Below are 18,669 nucleotides of genomic sequence, written 5' to 3'. Positions count from 1 at the left end.
TAATAAGAATTGAATTTCTTTGAAACAATTTTTATTCAGGTAATCTGCTTCAGGATGTAAATCAACATTGATTTGAAACTTTTTTTATTTAACTAAGTGGAATTATTTCTCTTACAATTTTCTAATATCTATTCAAATAGCTGTGTATACAAGATATTGTATATCTCTATGATAAATTCAAATTCTCCTGAGGCACTTACACATTAACATATCTTTTATGTGTTTAATCTGATTGTTACTAAGTGATTACCCTATGGCACACATTTGCCTAATGCACTTTTAATGTATGATCTTCTTTTCTCTTTAGAATAAGCCTACCAGAGGATGTGTTACTATTTCCCTCACAAGAAAGATAAGATAAAGTGTGTATAGGAGCATTAGGTAATGTTTTAAGGATTAGTCTAGCATGAGATGAAGTCAACCAAATCCTGTTCCATTTGACAGTAGAGGCAAAACTCATATTTCCTGTTCCATATGGCTGTGATTAAATTAATGCATACAACCACAGTTCATCTGAAGATAAACAGAGATCTTAAAAATCACTGGGGACTATTAGTGCCATAAGGTACAAAACAGTGTTGCTGCATCAAAGAAGTAACCGTAGAGTGGTAGCCTGAAGAGACCTGGGGTCAGAAAAACGCCTGACTGTGTGACATCACTGGAAACTGAAGTAGGCATCTATGTTGTGTTGGCCCAGTGTCAAGTGTTCACTGCTTGTTGTCGATGTGTCAGAATCATGACTTGAAGTTGCTGCAAACAACAGCAGGCTATCAAGACATAATGTTAATTACATATCAGCTGAGTTGGCACAGGCTGTAAACAGGCAATGATCAGAACACGTTGCAAGCACATGAGAAGTACCGTTTCTCAGGAACATGTTGGTATTCTATTTACACCTAAATAAGTGGCTCTCCTTGCCTAATGATTTTTGAAGGACTCAGCATATTTGGAGGACCTTCTGAAATTAACTCCTCACAGGCATTTGAGATGACACTAATACACATAGAACATGAAGGTGGTTGCAGTTTGAGTTTAGAGTAGCTTTTGATTGCTTATACAACAGGACAGTTTGAAGTAATAAAGGCATGGCTGTCACATCAGCAATGATCAGGATGGTGGCTCTGTTGCTGATTATTTAAGTTGAGCATACCTAATATATGAACACATGGTTTTGTGGTAGAAAATTGAAAGACCCTGTAGGCAGAGTTTTTATCTGAATCACTTGTCAGTTTCCAAATAACCAACATGGAATTTTATAATAATTATAAATGTTCAACCGATAGTTCAGGCTTATTACTAACTAGCTCTTAGAACTTAAATTAACCCATTTCTCTGAATCTACATTCTGCCATGTGACATTATCTCTCTTTCATCTTGCACATCCTGTTTCCCCTCTGTGTCTCACTGGTGACTCCTCTTACTCTGCCCTCTTACTTCTCAGCCTCCTCTGTGTCTGGCTGTCCTGTCTATACTTCCTGTCTTGCTACCAGCCAGTCAAGTTATTATTAAACCAATCCAAGTGACAAAATCTTTACAGTGTATAAAAGGATTATTTCATAACATTTCCCTCCTATGTCTAATTAAAAAGTTTTAGCTAAAATTATATACAACAAAACAGTTAGTAAGTTATTAATTAAAAATTATAGTTACAATATCCAGTCCATTTATATATGGCAAAATAAGAGAAAATATTCTGTTATCTATCTAACTTTGTGAGTCTAAAGTTTTAGACCTAATATGCCTTTTCTTATAACTAAGGAAAACTTTAAGTCTAATTATTTAGTCATTAACTCCTTCAAAGACCCTAGATATATAAATGTTACATAGGCTATATATCCTAGATGTATTTAATAGATCATGGTCTTTTAGTGTCCCCAAGATTTACAACATATGACATTAAATGTGTTTAACCTATCCATAGAGTACAATAAACTCCTAACAGCAACCTGTATAGTGGCCAAACGGATGGTGGGACCCTACAACAATGATTCCACCTGGATTGTCCTAATGCTACTAAACTAATAAATCCAGCCAAAAATTGGATTTGGACTATAAACTGCTCAAGACAATTCCCAAGTAGCTAGCTGAGATGGTGCACCCTCATACACTACTCCAGCCAGGACTTCAGATAAACCCTACATTTTCGCATTACTCAGAGACTGGGAACAAATGATATAGGTAACCCTTCTGCAAATTGACCATTGCTTCGGTTTCCTGAGGGAACCCTAGAAATGCCATTGCCCCCAGACATCAGGAAGTAATTTTAATAACACAATACCCACATTTGCAAAAGGTTGGGTGGGTGGTTTTTGGTCTTTCACTTGTTATGGATGGTTATCATATACAGGGATTGGTTACAAGCTGTTATTGGGTATAGTCAGAAAAAAAGACTGAACAAAAGAGATTAGATTCCGAGTTCTCATTTTGAAAAAAGGGGGGGATAGAAATGATAGGATAAAAGGATAAATTATTGAATCTACTTTTAAACAAATACGCAAATACTAATCCTAAATATTTTACATTTATATGCATTTTTGTATATTAATACAAATTTAAGGTTATATTTGTTATAACACACTATACATGTGTTTCTAATTTTGTTTAAGTTCTTGTACTTGTGCAGTTCATTTAACAATATAATGTAAATTTCTAATCCTTGAAAGTTACCTTTACAAAGTATTTAGCATAATTAAGAAATATAGGTTAATAGTCACCCATAACTATCAAACTTATAGTTATGTTTGTTATGTTTTCAAGCTCATACAGAGATATAGTTTAGAAAGATAGGTAATCTTCAAATACTTCAAAACATACAGAAGATGACACTTAAAATGTTTTAATAACTTCAGTTTTTCTTGATATGAGACACATTTGCTCCTGGCAGCACTAATCTACTTCAAAACTGGGATGGTGGGTACTGAAGAACCTCCATGTGGAGTTTGCTTTCTTTGTGGCAAAAGCCAGCCATGTGGGCAAGAAACTGCCCTTGCCTCAATTGCTGACAGTATGCTGTTCAAACTGGACAGGGACACAAAGGAAAATGACTATCAAAATGCCAAGACAGGGTAGGAAGTCCTTCAAAATTTCCTGCTTCTGAAAAATGTCTGTCAGATATTGTAGACCTGTATGGCAAAGATGAATGCCCCAATGTTGGGAACTTTGGGTAACTGTCCAGAGAGCTAGCTGTTTCTGTCATCTCTCATATATTTTAAAGTAACTTGCTATGCACTTCTTGCTTACTCAGGTAATATTATTTTCTTCTCATGTCTTTGATGGAGTTGAAGACCAGACAGCTACAGTTATAGTTCTCCTAAACCTGGGTAAAAAGTGTACTAGTTACAAACTTTGGACTCTTCAGAAAAGGACAGTTAATGGAGTAGTCTCTATAAATTTGTCAGTTACTATTGAACTTGACATCAGAACTGTATTTCTTACTTGAAAATTGTTCTTGTTATATGTAGTTTCAGTTTTGATTAGGTTATTACTTTTCCTTTCTATTTGGACAATACTTGATAATAATTCTTATTATATAGTTTTACTATGTTAGATTTAAAATTTCTCCTTCTTAGACAAAAGGGGGGAAATGTTATGGGAATTCTTTCATGGGTTCGCTATCTGATTGAAAAGAGCATTTTTGTCAGAAAGATGAGGTTTTTATTAGGGTTGGATGGGACAAAACCAGGAAGAAGAAGTGGAGCAAGGAGGGGCTTGAATTTTTTGAGACAGGAAGCAATTGGAGGCAGGTGTTTTTGCAGTAGTTTGCAATTCACTGAACTTTGATTGTTGTTCTTTAATATTTGTGTATGGGTTTTGTTTAATAAATGGCAAAACAAATATTTATCAAGACCCCATCAACATTTCTAGATAGCACCTACTCTAGGCTCCTGAACAAGAATAGTCAAGTAACTATTGCTGGAAGGTTTCCCTAAATGTACATAGACAAACACATATCCATTTCTAACAGAATCAGTCATTGACTTTTTTTTCTGTGTGTTTGTGTGAGTTACTTTGGTCTCTTTTTAAAATGTAACACTCACATGTCAACAGGTAGAAATCTAACTACTTTATTATTTTAAGTAAAAGATCATATCCATAAACTATTTATCTTGCTTAGAAACTTGTTTTTGTCTACAAACAATGATAAAGTAAAAATATAATTCTCATATATTAACTTTTATATATATGTGAAAATACTCTGTGTGTAATGACCCAATACTTATAATGCTAAATATGACTATAAGCATTTAAAGAACTCATGATTTTTGAATGACAACCCAAATGTTGGCTATTATTTTTCTTGTCACTTTTTTTACAGACAAACATTTTGTTGCCTTATTTTAATCTCAATATTTCAAAACATACATTTTCATTAGTAAAGAAAAAGAATCATTTGTTATGGAGTTTATTTGAATCAAAATATCAGGGGAAAATAAAATTGTAAGTTTATTTTCAAACTAACTTTCATATTTGATAATTAGAAATTTCCAAAGAATATCTAAAAAAGTACAGTGGCCAAAAACTTTTGTATGATATACCCTGAACTGTTATAGGGACTGTCTTTGATCCCTCTCTTTTACTTACTTCCATGTCTATCAAAAAGTATTGCTTCTTTTATTATGAAAACTAGTGTTCCACTTATGTCTATTTACATCCATCTGCTCTGCTCCCAGACTAGCCGAGACCACTATCACCTGCACATGGGCCCCAACAGTAGCATCCTGCTCTTTCTCTTCCATGGCCCCATTTTCTTTATAACCTTTTCGTCGTGGTACCTAAATAATCTTTTGACACATAACTCACATTAAGACACTTTGTGTGTCTCTTCCTTTTGGAAAAAAACTACCCAGTACAAACCACCACATATACAGACTGCTCAGTGAGTGGGTTGGTTCTCCACAGCCCTTGAGTAGCACAGAGTCTAGCCATTACCATTCTCCCATGTTATTTTGACATGGGAATTTTTTGTACATTATGGTTGCAGTGTGGGTGGTAGAATATACTTTGATAGATCATCTCCACTTTTGTGTTTATGTATTTACTACTAGACCTCAACCACTGTCTTCTCCCTGACTACACTCTGTCTCAGGGATGTACTCTATGTAGTGATATACTTTATATTAATATATTAGAAATCTACAGATCTGTTTTGTATGTTTTATACTATTGAATGCTTATAATCAAAACTTTTACTCTATCGTATTGAAAAATTTAGCCTTATTAGAAAATTTTAAAAAAAAAAAAAAACACACCCTTCTGCCTAAATCCTTCTAGTGACTCCCATGGCTCTTAGAATAATAAATATCCATAACCTAACAAAGATTTTTCTGGTCCTTAGCTTCCTATCATGAATCAGCACCTACCATTCTAAAAATCCAGCATCACTGCTGTGGAGTCAAAGGCTTGGCATCTTCCAGGTCTCCAAATCCCTTTCCATTGCTACCTAAAAGTATGAATTTCGTGGGATTTCTGTGCCTATGCAACTTTAGAGGAAGTCAGCTGCTTTCCCTCAGATGGTTTGACCACTCATATACCTCCCTGCAAACATAATGCACTTGCTTTCTCTTCCCCGGGGCTTGTTCTTTCTAGCGACTAATTTAGTTTTCACTTCAAATGTTGCCTATTCAAATGTGTCTTATCCACTCACGCAATTTAAAATCCCAACAACTCTCTGTCGCAGCTCTCTGTTTTAATTTTTCTGGAACATTTGTCTCTAGTTAAAATGTTTTATGGATTCATTTAATTTTTATTGTTTACCCTTCCTAGAGTATCTGCTTAGCACTCCATCAAACATAGGTAGAAAGAGACTAAATATTTGTTAAGTAAGTGAGTATATGCAGATCACACTGAGCATTTGGGTAACAAGGCTGCCCCCTTCCCCCCCCCCTTTTTTTAGGAATTTACACATGATTGTTAGATCTCTCTATGCCATTTGGCCAAGACAGATAATCATAATATATATTCAACTCAAATCTGTCAGTATCTTGAAGATGCGTTCATTTTCCTTGATTAAATTAAGCTCTAGGCTTTTTTTCTTCTTTTTTTAAATAACTCCTGAAGCACCTTTGCCCTCTGCCAAGAACATATCCAGCTAAGGATTTTAAAAACCTTAATCTTACTGAAATGAGATGGTGGCAGTTGCTAAGCTGCCAGCCGTTAACACGATCCCTACAGTAGTAATACACATATAAACCTGGATGCTGTGGTCTCTCAAATCTCTTCGTTAGCACCTACATGTGTGCATATGGGCAGGTGGCAAGCAGGTTGTCAATTAAGAACAAAATAGGAGGTTTCCTATCCCAGACATGGATACCATGTGGGGCCACAACCATCAGGTAAAAGTGCCCTGTCAAAAGTAATGATGCTAAAACCAGACTTAATGCTGTCCCCAGATTAAAGTCTGTCTGTCTCCCCCAATTCCCAACAAATCTATTCTTTTTGGAGTCATTACAAGTGGACTGAGTAAAGAATATTAAATTTTTATGATTGCTGCAGGGATTTTTTTCTATTTTAATATAGTAAATTAGGTGAGCTTTGTTCAGTAATACACCAGGAAGCTTATGAGAAAATCAAATACTTGACCAGAGTGGGTCAGACTTCCATGTTTTTGTGTAAATAATCCTCTGCCTCATTGCTACAGGGCAGAGCAAGTAGATGCTGTTGTGTTGCTTCTGGCTGAGAATGGAGCAGGGCAACCTCTGGCTCCTGAAGATGACCTTTCAGCAGAGTCCCACATGTTCTGGGCCCTCATTGGCAAACAGTAGCTCCATAGTGTTACCACCTGAATGCACACTTGCTGAATCGGCCTTATGAATGTGACATAGCATGACCTTGTAAAATAAACAAGTAAAGTCGGAGCTCTTGGAATTCTAGAGTAGGCAAATGGATTGTGAAGTGTGCATCACATTATTGAACCGAAAAAGTAAATTGTGACTCAGAGTCTACTATTAGTAGGTTTGTTACTGCTGAAGCCGGGATCTTCCCAAAGCCTAATTGCAGGCTTTCAGTTGTTCCGTGGGTCAGGTTTCCGCACTGTTAGTGACAACTCTGTTCACCGTTGGTGCTCTGTTACTCTCCCATCTGTACTCCGCCTTGTACCTGTGGGCCCGGTTACTAGAGGGGATTTTGAATCTGTTGGGTAGTTTTTGAGATATTTAGGTAAAACATAAATTAAGCAAGCCTCTTAAGATTTCATCATTTTATGATCATGTTCTAGAAATGGACTCATTCCTCTAAAGCTGGAATTTGCGTTTTTCCCATTTAGTTTCTTTAAAGATCCTTTGATTGGTACTTGAGACTTTGCATGCCCTGCTGTTAAAGAGTGATTTATTATTTGAATCCAGGTAGAAATAAAATTTTTAACATAAATGTCAACAGGACCTGGGCCTATTTTCCAATTTACATAAAGAATAAACAACATCACTGTTTTTTCCCTTTGGATACCTACTGACAGTTTTTAAGATCTAGCTCTTAAATAACAAAATTTTCACTCTTTTGGTGGTTTATGTATATCAAGTCTGTATACTTTAATAGATAACAATGTAAACATATCAACAATATTTGTAAAAATCCTTTGGAAGAACAATGTTTTGATTTGTAATAAGACAATATCTTATAATTTATAGTACAATTACCCAGAATAATTTTACTAGAAATAGAGCAACATAGTATTTAAAACTGCATTTAGGTGCATGTCCACTTTTTCATTTCTCTGTCAATTTATTATTCATTTGTAAGGGCTTTCAGTTAACATTCTCAACACCAAATTCATATGCTCTTGCTTTACCCATAATGATATGGTCAGAATCAGCCCACAAAATGGGGGAAGGACCAAAAGAGAGAAGAGAAGTGATAATTAAGGAGGCAGAAGGAAAAGGAGAGTCAACAATCCCTGTCTGTTCACAGCATCCAATCCCTCTGTGTTCACAGCATCCATTCCCTCTGTGTTCACAGCATCCAATCCCTGTGTGTTCACAGCATCCAACCCCTGTGTGTTCACAGCATCCAATCCCTCTGTGTTCACAGCATCCATTCCCTCTGTGTTCACATCACCCAATCCCTCTGTGTTCACAGCATCCAATCCCTGTGACTTCACAGCATCTAATCTCTGTGACTTCACAGCATCTAATCTCTGAGTTCACAGCATCCAATCCCTGTGAGTTCACAGCATTCAATCCCTCTGTGTTCACAGCATCCAATCCCTGTGTGTTCATAGCACCCAATCCCTGTGTGTTCATAGCACCCAATCCCTATGTGTTCATAGCACCCAATCCCTATGTGTTCATAGCACCTAATCCCTATGTGTTCATAGCACCCAATCCCTGTGTGTTCACAGCACCCAATCCCTGTGTGTTCATAGCACCCAATCCCTGTGTGTTCATAGCACCCAATCCCTATGTGTTCATAGCACCCAATCCCTGTGTGTTCACAGCACCCAATCCCTGTGTGTTCATAGCACCCAATCCCTATGTGTTCATAACACCCAATCCCTGTGTGTTCATAGCACCCAATCCCTGTGTGTTCATAGCACCCAATCCCTGTGTGTTCACAGCACCCAATCCCTGTGTGTTCATAGCACCCAATCCCTATGTGTTCATAACACCCAATCCCTGTGTGTTCACAGCACCCAATTCCTGTGTGTTCATAGCACCCAATCCCTGTGTGTTCATAGCACCCAATCCCTGTGTGTTCACAGCACCCAATCCCTGTGTGTTCATAGCACCCAATCCCTGTGTGTTCATAGCACCCAATCCCTGTGTGTTCATAGCACCCAATCCCTGTGTGTTCATAGCACCCAATCCCTGTGTGTTCATAGCACCCAGTTCTCTACCTTTTATTATTATTCTTTGTTTTCTGCTGAAGAATTCACTACCCAAAGTTACTTCACTGTCTTTTTCATGGGATGAGGGACTTATTTGTTAGGGATGGTAGTGGCAGTGTTTGGCTTTATTTCGTTTTAGGAGTAGATCTTAATCTATAACTCAGGCTGTCCTTTACCTTAGCCTCCTGGATATTGGAATTACATACCTACTTGAGAAGAAATGAATAATAAAGAGATAAGTAACCTTGACTAATTACTTAATTCACTTTTCTCTTTAGTACTCTTGTTCATCTTTGATAGTAGTTGAGGGCTGTCTTACATAATGACTTCATCAAACATGTCTTAGAACTACTATATTACAGCAGATTCCAATTTTGTTTCTGCTTTGTCATGTTTTGTTGAGCAAATTTTTTACTATTTTGTTCAAGTTGGCCTAGAACTCATAATTCTCCTACCACATAAATTATAGGTATACAGCTTATTTTCAAAAATAATTGTATAATTTTTTCAATAAATTTTAGCTCTCAGATCAAGTCTTCCTTATTTAGTGAGCTAAAAATCCTCAGAATAACCTAATGTCTGAGTTGCAAAAGTATTCTCTTCAAATCCTTACTACAGCATCAAAATGTGTTAAGTCTTCAATGCTAAAATAACTTTTTATTCATTAGGTCAATTTTTGCTGATATTGGCTCAGTAAAATGTTAAGATAGCACTACCATAAAAAGAAATGTGTAATTCTAATAGCTCCAGTCATACTACAAGAGAAAATGTATGTGTCAAGCTCAATAGAGTTTATTTTTATGTACATTGTAATCCTTTATAATTAAAAATACTACCTTTTTCTACCCTATTTTTAGTTCTCACTGCCTTCCAATGTTTTAATGTTTTCTTTTTCTCTACATGGTAAATTCTATAGAAATAGTTTATTTTTCATGGAATACATATGCTTTTAAGAAGTTAAAAATAGCATTTTCAGGGCTGAAGAGAAAGCTTGGCAGTTAAGAGCAGTTGCTGCTCTTGGAGAGGAGTTGGGTTCTGTTTCTGGCATCCAAATGTTCTGGCTCACAGACACCTGTAATTCCAGTTCAAGGAATCTAGTGCCCTCTTCTGGCCTCTTCAGATACTGCATATATGTGGTGTATTTAACAAAAAAGCACACATGCACATATAGATATAAAATGAATAACACAAACACACATTTGTTTTGTTGTGTGAGTGATCACAAGTTAACTAGCTGTTTTCCAAGTTTAGGTTTTATTCTGTCTCTAAGTTTGTTTCCTAAATCATAGTGCTAGTGTTTTGACTGCTTGCTTTTGAAAATGGTATGGCTTAGCTGAGAAACTTACTTAACCAAGACCTAAAATATGACACCACCAATTGACATGTCAGTGTGGGTAGGGGAATTCTCAAAAGGTTCTCCCCTTAAATGAACAGCTATAACAGTATAGCTGAGTTGGAGGGTTAGTCTTCTCCAGGGACAAGCCCCGATTGGTTAGCTAACCAATCGCAAAGGTCAGCCCTAAACACGTATGTATAATTCTAAGTGAACTTAGCAAGTTATTTTTATACATTGTGAGGGGATGTGAAACAATAATAATAAAGAATTAGAGGCTATGGATTTTAGAAGGACTAAGGGGGCATGGAAGAAGTTAAACGGAGAACAGGAAGGGGGAGAATGTGTGATTACAGTACTCATATATGTAATTCTCAAAAACAAATTTTAATGCCTCCTACCTCTCTGGCTCCAATCAGATATATTCACATTTTACTACTTGGGTAAAAGAAGTTGTGTTGCTGCATGTATATCATTTCTCCAGCATTTTAAGCAGGGTATTTAGAATTTAAAATCAAATGTCAGATATGACAAGTAGAAGAGAATGCATTTGAAAGTATATGTCATATGGTCGGGAGAACTCTTTGTGCTACTTCTTTTTAAAACAAGATAAAAATATAGTGTATACTCTCTGAAGTATTGCACTTTCAAATATGGTAGAAGAGAACATCTTTTGAATTTAAATTAATAAATTCCATGTAGACGTGGGCAGAGATTTCAGCTGCACACTTCAGAAGTTGGATTATGCACAGACTGGAGAAGTTGTGTCATGGAGGAGGAAACAGAAGGCAAGGTCATGCAGTTAGAAAAGCAATGAGAACCAGCATTAAAGATCTTGGCGGAAAATGTAAGGGGTTTAGATTGAGAAATAGAAAGAAGTTTTAAAGATAAAGGTAATGCTCTCCTACATGGGAGTTCGGGTGAAGGAATGATTGAAGTGGGCAAGATGAATAGTGTGTCTGAGGTACTTCACCCAGTGATATTCTGTTCGTAACTGCTGGAGGTGTTTGCCAGCTGTGTAGAGAAGTCAGACCCTCCTGTGTTCTTCATCTCTCTCTCAGCAGGTTTCGGATTATTACGGCAGTGATGTGCCAGGGAACTCCTCTTATTATGGTTTTAAAGTCTCCCGCATAAGAGATGGAGATGCAAGGCTTATTAATCATATGCTCAAAATAATCTTTTATATTGTTACTAATGTATTGTGAAAGCATTGATTGCCAAAGCCCTTAACATCTAATTACAATAAATTACCCCTAAGACAAGTTGGACACATTTTGCTCTATTTTATATACTGGGCCCAGCACTGTAATTGTTTTTATGTCTGGAATGACAAGTTGGCATTTGATGTCTCTTAGGTTCATATCTCAAAGACAGAAATTAGATCTCTTAATCAGCAAGTCCATGGGGTGGGGAAATAACAGTCCCGGCTAAGGTATTTAATTTGGTAGTGTGGTCTAGTTGTAATACTAACAGTTGTTTTTTGAGATGACCATGGTGACACATTCCTAGTATCCAGTAACTGGGGAGGCTGAAGCAGGAGGATTATTAAATTCACTACCAGGCTATGCTGTGATCTTTTGTCATAGGAACAAGGGTTAGGGATGGAACCTGGTGGCAGAATGTGTACCTAATCTATTGAAGACCCTGGGTTCAGTCTCCAATTCTAGGAGATAAACATTTTCTTGTCCAACACCTGGAAGTACTGTATTGTATATATTATACATCGTCTTATATGCTAAGCTGAATTACAAGAAAAAGGGCCAGAGATCTAAAACAAAATGTAAGCTTCCATATGATTTGGGTCTGTCACTGCAGTGGCAGCTGGAATGTGGAATTAAGCTGGTATGCTTGATATTTATTGTCCAATCAGAGGAAGCCATAATTGATATATACCCAAAGACAGAATTTAAAATATAGATCATAAGTAAATTAGAAAACAATCCAATGAAATGAAGGACTAAGAAAATAATCCACCCCAGCCTTGTACACTTGAGTTTGTATTTAGTGTCTAAATGTGTACAAAAGTTAGCCTTCAAAATTTCTGTTAACTTGTACGCAATATCTTCATTTTATTAAATATAAATGAAATATCAAAGGTAAGAAATGAAGAGGTTGTGAAGAGCTGACTCGGGTTTGAAAAGCTCATATTGCACTACAGAGGGGCCAGGTTCTCATCTCCCAGCTCCCGAGTCAGGTGGCTCACAGTCACCTACAACTCCAGCTCCATGGAAGGTTCCTTACCTGTGTTCATGTCATGTACATGTAACTCACATACACTCATACACAGAGAGAGAGGGAGGGGAAGGTAGCATATAACAAAAAATAAAATAAATGAAAAAATTATATAAAATACTCTAGCCTGATCTTAACCCTGGGACATCTAGAATAAAGAACATGGAGATATCAGTTATTTACTCAGACTTCATAGAATATCCACCTAGAAAGTTATATTGAAAGAGCTAATGATCTAATATTATGAAACTAAACTGTTTTTATCCTTAGGACTTCAGCCATTAAACTATCACATACATAAACTATAGAACAGTTTTGTTTAAGCTGTTTTTATTTCTAAACATCTCACAATTTTAATGAAAGAACCCATAATGTAAGAACAGAACATCACACTGTGGAAACCAAACAAGGGATTTAAATCAGGCACTTTCCAAACGTGGAACTTAGATACCTTAAAAATACAGACCCTGAGATGTAAATCTTACAGAAGGGGAGGTTAAACAGTAAATTGAAAGAATCTGTAATAAAAATTAAAATAAACTACAATAAAGATCACAAATGCAACTATTTATAGGACTCTAAAGAAATTAACTGCAACCCAAAATGGACAGATGGAGAAAAATGAAATACATAATTGGTTAAAGAGTATATAGGAAAGCATGTAAGCTCCAGGATACTTTTTATAAAATTGAAAGGAAGAAAAATAGACCAAAAATGGGACAAAATCAATGTTTGGAATAATGATAAGATCTAAAATTGATATTGCCAGAAATTATCCAAGAGAAGACACACAGGATCCTAACTAGGATATGCTTGTCACTCCCAAAGAGTTCACAGGGAAACTAAAGTGAGTAGAGAGGAAAACAACCTTCTTGTTACATTGTTTATTTGCATATGTATGTGTGTGGGTATCACTGAGTCTGCGTAGAAATAAAGGACAGTCTAATGGAGTCTGCTCTCTACTGCTGTGTGAGTCTTAGGGGTCAAACTCTAGTCATGTTAGGCTTGATGCAGAGCACATTTACCAACAGACCATCATGACACCACCAAAGATGGAGAGAACATTTAAGAACAGCCACAAAGGAGGAGGATTGACTATAAGGAGAATACAATTGAACTTTTGCCAGAGTTTTCAGCATGGACACATAACCCTTTTAAAAATGGAATATTACCTTCAAAATGCTGATAGGATTGCCGGAGTAGAAAGCAGACTGTCATTTATGAATAAGAACAGAATAGCTTCTATTAACGGAAGGAACTAAATTCAAAATGATGAAATGAGATTCAAGAAGCAGTGAACAGCAAGAAAACAAATAAGCAGAAAGTACATTAATATTAGAGAAATGTAATGTTAATAAAGTATAAATTGATATTTAATGTATCCGATTATATATTTTAACAGTGAAGTATCCTATTACTAAATGCTAACATACTAATTGCACCAGAATGAGGTGGAAATACAGATAAGGATGAACTCTGGAGTTGGTAGTGGATTAGGAGTAATCAGTTTGCTGTAATCAAGACCAGATTAGGATGAAACAAAGACAATGTTTGAGAGTTCTCTTACTAAGACAGATGTGATATATAGCGCCTACGTAACTGTGGAAAACTGGAGACCCATTCGCTGTTTATGCTTAGTTAGGGACCAAAAGGAGCTGCGTGCAGATTTGTGAATATACAGAAAGAGTGAATGTGAAGTAGTATCACATCTGGCTGGTTGGTTTTCCGTCTCCTGCGTAAGTATACCTGGCAGGGAAACATTAGGTCACCATCCTCATCATGTGAGCGCTAACTGCCATTTGACCTAGGAAAGGTGTTTCAGACTCAGAGCTGGGTGTGGAGGAATGCTAATACAGAATAATTTACATGTGAATTACATGTTTCTGCTTGGAGAGAAGTCTGGGTAAAGAAAAACTAAAAGTTAAACTTGATTATTATTATTTTTTAACTGAAAACAATTTATTTTCTCTATCCCCACCTTTCTGTTTCCACTGAGCAGGTTAGCCAGTACACCTTCGCTATGTGCAGTTACAGAGAAAAGAAGTCTGAACCACAGGAATTAATGCAACTTGAAGGATACACTGTGGATTACACAGACCCCCACCCAGGTAATGCTACATGAACCACTTTTCCAGTCGTGTGTGGATATCCACAGCTTCGTAGTCTTCTGTATTTGTTCTCCACTTAAAATGCCCCTTGATGAATTGAAGGCTTATCTGAAGCTCATGCAAATGGACAAGGCTTTAAGGTTCAAATTATGTCTTTTACCATCATCTCCATCTCTATAATTTTTTATTTTTTTAATTAATAATTTTTAATATAGTTTTTTCTCATTTTACATGGCTATCCCCATTCGCACTTCCTCCCCTCCTTCTGCTTCTCTCACCTTCCCTCCACCCAACCTCCCTATCCACTCCTCAGAAAGGGTAAGGCTTCCTTCCATGGGAAGTCAACAAAGTCTGACACTTCACTTGAAGGCAAGACCACGGCTCTCCCCCTATATCTTGGCTGAGCAAGGTATCCCTCAAAAGGAATGTGCTCCTAGATGCTAGTTCAAGCACTAGGGTTAAATCCTCGTCCCACTACCAGTGGCCCCAAGCCTCACAATTGTCCCCCACATTCAGTAGACCTAATTTGGTCCTATGCAGGTTCCACAGCTATCAGCCCAGAGTCAGTGAGTTCTCACTAGCTCAGGTCAGCTGTTTCTGTGGGTATCCCATTATGGTCTTGACCCCTTTGCTCATATTATCGCTCCTTCTCTTGGGCTGGTCTCAGATAGCTCAGCCCAGTGCTTCACTGTAGATCTCTCTATCAGCTTCTATCAGTTGCTGGATGAAGGTTCTATGATGACAATTAAGGTAGTCACCAGTCTGATTACAGGGCAAGGCAAATTTAGGCATCCTCTCCACTGTTGCTTAGAGTCTTAGCTGGGGTCATCCTTGTGGATTCCTGGAAAGTTCCCTAGTGCCATGTTTTTCCCTAGCCATTTTATGGACCCCTCTATCAAGATACCTCTTTCCTCTCTCTCCCTCACAGTCCTTCCCCCTTCCTGAGCATCCCATTCCCTTATGTTCTTCTCCTCCCTCCCCTTCTCCCTTTCACCTCCCCTTCCACCCTCCCTTCTCCCAACTCCTAATTTATTCAGGAGATCTTGTCTGTTTCTCCTTCCCAGGGGGAATCCATGAATGTCTCTCTTAGGGTTCTCCTTGTTACTTAGCTTTTCTGGGGTCATTGACTGTAAACTCATTATCCTTTGCTTTACTGCTGGTATCCACTATGAGTGAGTACATACCATACTCATCTTTCTGAGTCTGGGTTACCTAAGTCAGGATTTCTTTTCTAGTTCCATCTATTTGCATGCAAAATTCAGGATGTCTTTTTTTTTTACCACTAAGTAGTACTCCATTGTGTAATTGTACCACATTTTGTTTATCCATTCTTCAGTTGAGGGCATCTAGGTTCTTTCCAGGGTCTAGCTATTATGAATAATGCTGCTATAAACATAGTTGAATAAATGCCTTTGTAGTATGATTGAGCATCCTTTGGGTATATGCCCAAGAGTGGTATTTCTGGGTCCTGAGGTAGACTGATTCCCAGTTTTCTGAGAAACCACCATACTGATTTCCAAAGTGGTTGTACAAGTTTGCATTCCCACCAGCAATGGAAGAGTATTCCCTTTACACCAAATCATCTCCAGCATAAGCTATTGTTGGTGTTTTTGATCTTATCCATTCTGACAGGTGTAAGATTGTATCTCAAAGTTGTTTCAGTTTGAATTTCTCTGATGACTAAGGATTCCTTAAGTGTCTTTTGGCCATTTGCAATTCTTCTTTTGTGAATTTTCTCTTTAGATCTGTATCACATTTTTTGATTGGATTATTTGGTAATTTGATGTCTAGTTTCTTGAGTTCTTTATATATTTTGGAGATTAGTCCTCTGTTCAATGTGGGGTTGGTGAAGATTTTTTCCCATTCAGTCAGCTGCCATTTTGTCTTAGTGACTATGTTCTTTGCCTTATAGAATATTCTCAATTTCAGAAGGTCCCATTTGTTAATTGTTGCTCTCAGAGTCTGTGCTACTGGTGTTTTATTTCAGAAGTGGTCTCCTGTGTCCATGTATTCAAGGCTACTTCCCACTTTCTCTTCAGTGAGGTTCAGTGTGGCTGGATTTATGTTGAGGTCTTTGATCCATTTGGACTTAAGTTTTGTTCATGGAGATCGATATAGACCTATTTTCATCTCTATAATTTTTGTACAATAATATACTTAAATTTTGCTGATAGAAAAATTAGATGAGATACATGCAGAAACATCACTGGAAAGCAAAATTACAGAGAAGATAATGAAATGGCAATAAATGGTATATGTAAATATACAGACAGACAGACAAATTTTGAGACAGAGTCTATATATCGCTGGCTAACCTGAAACTCACTATGTAGACAAGACTGGCCTCAGGTTCATGAAGGTAGGTCTTCATCCCAGTTAAAGTTAATACCACTCCTCCAACATATATATTATATTCTAATTTTCTCCACAAAACACTTTCTTATATTTTTGTCCCTCCATGTATGTTAAAGTAGTTTGAAAAGGACCTAATAGTAAATTTAAAATCAAAGTCTGAAACATTTTTTGAAGATTTATATGATGCCACAGCTAGAAAATTTTACATTTGGCCTTATTTGACAAGTTGGAGTTAAAATCCATGGACAATAAGAATACTGTATAAAAATTGCTTTCATGTTCTGGGTATAAGTGTTTGTGAGATTGGTGTTAAGACTGGGATCTCATCCTTCACGTAACTCATTACTTGCAACGAGCTCAAGTCCAAACTCCAAATACTCTGAGATCAAGATTCCAGGTGTGTGTGCTCTTCCATCTATGGTGGCTGTAGGACTGAACACACGCTGCTTGAAAATGAGCGCATAATTGGATATATGGAAGATAGTGAAATTAATCATCAATGTTAAAAAAACACAGGTAATAAGACTTAAATACATATTTATATAACATACCGAGATGAAGTACAAATGGGTGGCCATATTCTCTAATTGTTCACTTACAAATAGAAATGCCAAAGGCTAAACGGCATTCCAAACTGAAGTATCACTTCTGCCTTACCTGAATTTTTATTTCCCCTAAATTCATATTTCACTTCCATGTGGAATGGTATATATGCCAACACAAAGTGTTTATTCTGTCCTCTGGCACAGAATAACAGATTTCACTCTGCGTTTCTATGGGGGAGGGTGTGTTTTACTACCTAATGCTCTCTTGTCGAGAGCTGAATGTCTCCCTGATCTGTATGTAGACGTGTTTTTGCTCTGTCCCTTTAAATTGTGGACTAAGGATACAATTCGCAACTAAGATCATTTGAAGCATTGGGCTCAAAACAGATGAGGCTGGGTAAATAGAATCTGCCAGTCATTTAAATTTTAATGGTGTCTCTCTTCTTCCACAGGCCTTCAGGGTGGTCAGGTGTTTTTTAACGCTGTTAAAGAAGGGGATACTGTCATATTCGCCAGTGATGATGAACAAGACAGAATATTATGGGTACAAGCCATGTACAGGGCCACGGGCCAGTCTTATAAACCAGTTCCTGTGGTTCAAAGCCAGAAGCTAAATCCTAAAGGAGGAACTCTCCATGCAGAAGCTCAGCTTTGTAAGTTTTGTGAAAATTAATCTGATTATCAATTAATAACCTTAATAAAATATAAAACTGAAGGAAATTTGTTCGGTATTATAGTTTGTATTATTAATTAACTAATTAAATAAAAGAAGTTTCTATTAGATATAGAATCAGTTCTCTAATTTTTCCACATAAATCTGGAGTGATACCTGTGTGTTGACAGACTGAGCAGCTTATATTTAGGAATATATATGTATACATAAATGCATGTAATAGCAAATAGTAATAATAATAATAAAGAGGCTAAGAATCTGAAGAAGACCTGGGAGATTTTGGAGCAAGGAAAAGGAAGGGAGAAATGTTGCAGTTATATTATAATCTCAAAACATTTTTAAAAATTCTGCAGACATTCCAAAAGCAAATTTCATTTTGTTTTTTTGTATCTCTAGCCAAGGTTTCTTATTAGGATGAAAATATTGTGAAGTTAAATTTGATGAAATTCCACTGAAAATAGAAGAATCACACTGTGCATTTGTTTTTGGACTGCAAGGATAATTGGGCTAATCCCTTCTGTGTTGTAGAATGATAAGAGGAACATATAGTAAAAAAGGAAGAAAAAACCCAGCTTTTCTTATCTCCAAACACTTTAATGTTCTCT

The 18,669-nt window shown here is 36.8% G+C and overlaps 1 protein-coding gene across 8 annotated transcripts in view; it reads left to right on the top strand.

Annotated features, from left to right (window-relative positions):
- Cadps2 (calcium dependent secretion activator 2) overlaps nt 1-18,669 on the top strand; it is a 510,179-nt gene that overhangs the window by 334,544 nt on the left and 156,966 nt on the right. For all 8 annotated transcript variants that reach the window (XM_038320974.1, XM_038320981.1, XM_038320973.1 and 5 more), the window contains exons 10-11: nt 14,383-14,491; nt 17,844-18,044. In XM_038320974.1, the coding sequence (XP_038176902.1) occupies nt 14,383-14,491; nt 17,844-18,044 (310 nt within the window). The remainder of the gene's footprint in view (nt 1-14,382; nt 14,492-17,843; nt 18,045-18,669) is intronic.

This window comes from Arvicola amphibius, chromosome 2, assembly GCF_903992535.2.
Source record: "Arvicola amphibius chromosome 2, mArvAmp1.2, whole genome shotgun sequence".
Taxonomy (NCBI): Eukaryota; Metazoa; Chordata; class Mammalia; order Rodentia; family Cricetidae; genus Arvicola; species Arvicola amphibius.
This window is presented reverse-complemented; position numbering and strand designations above follow the sequence as displayed.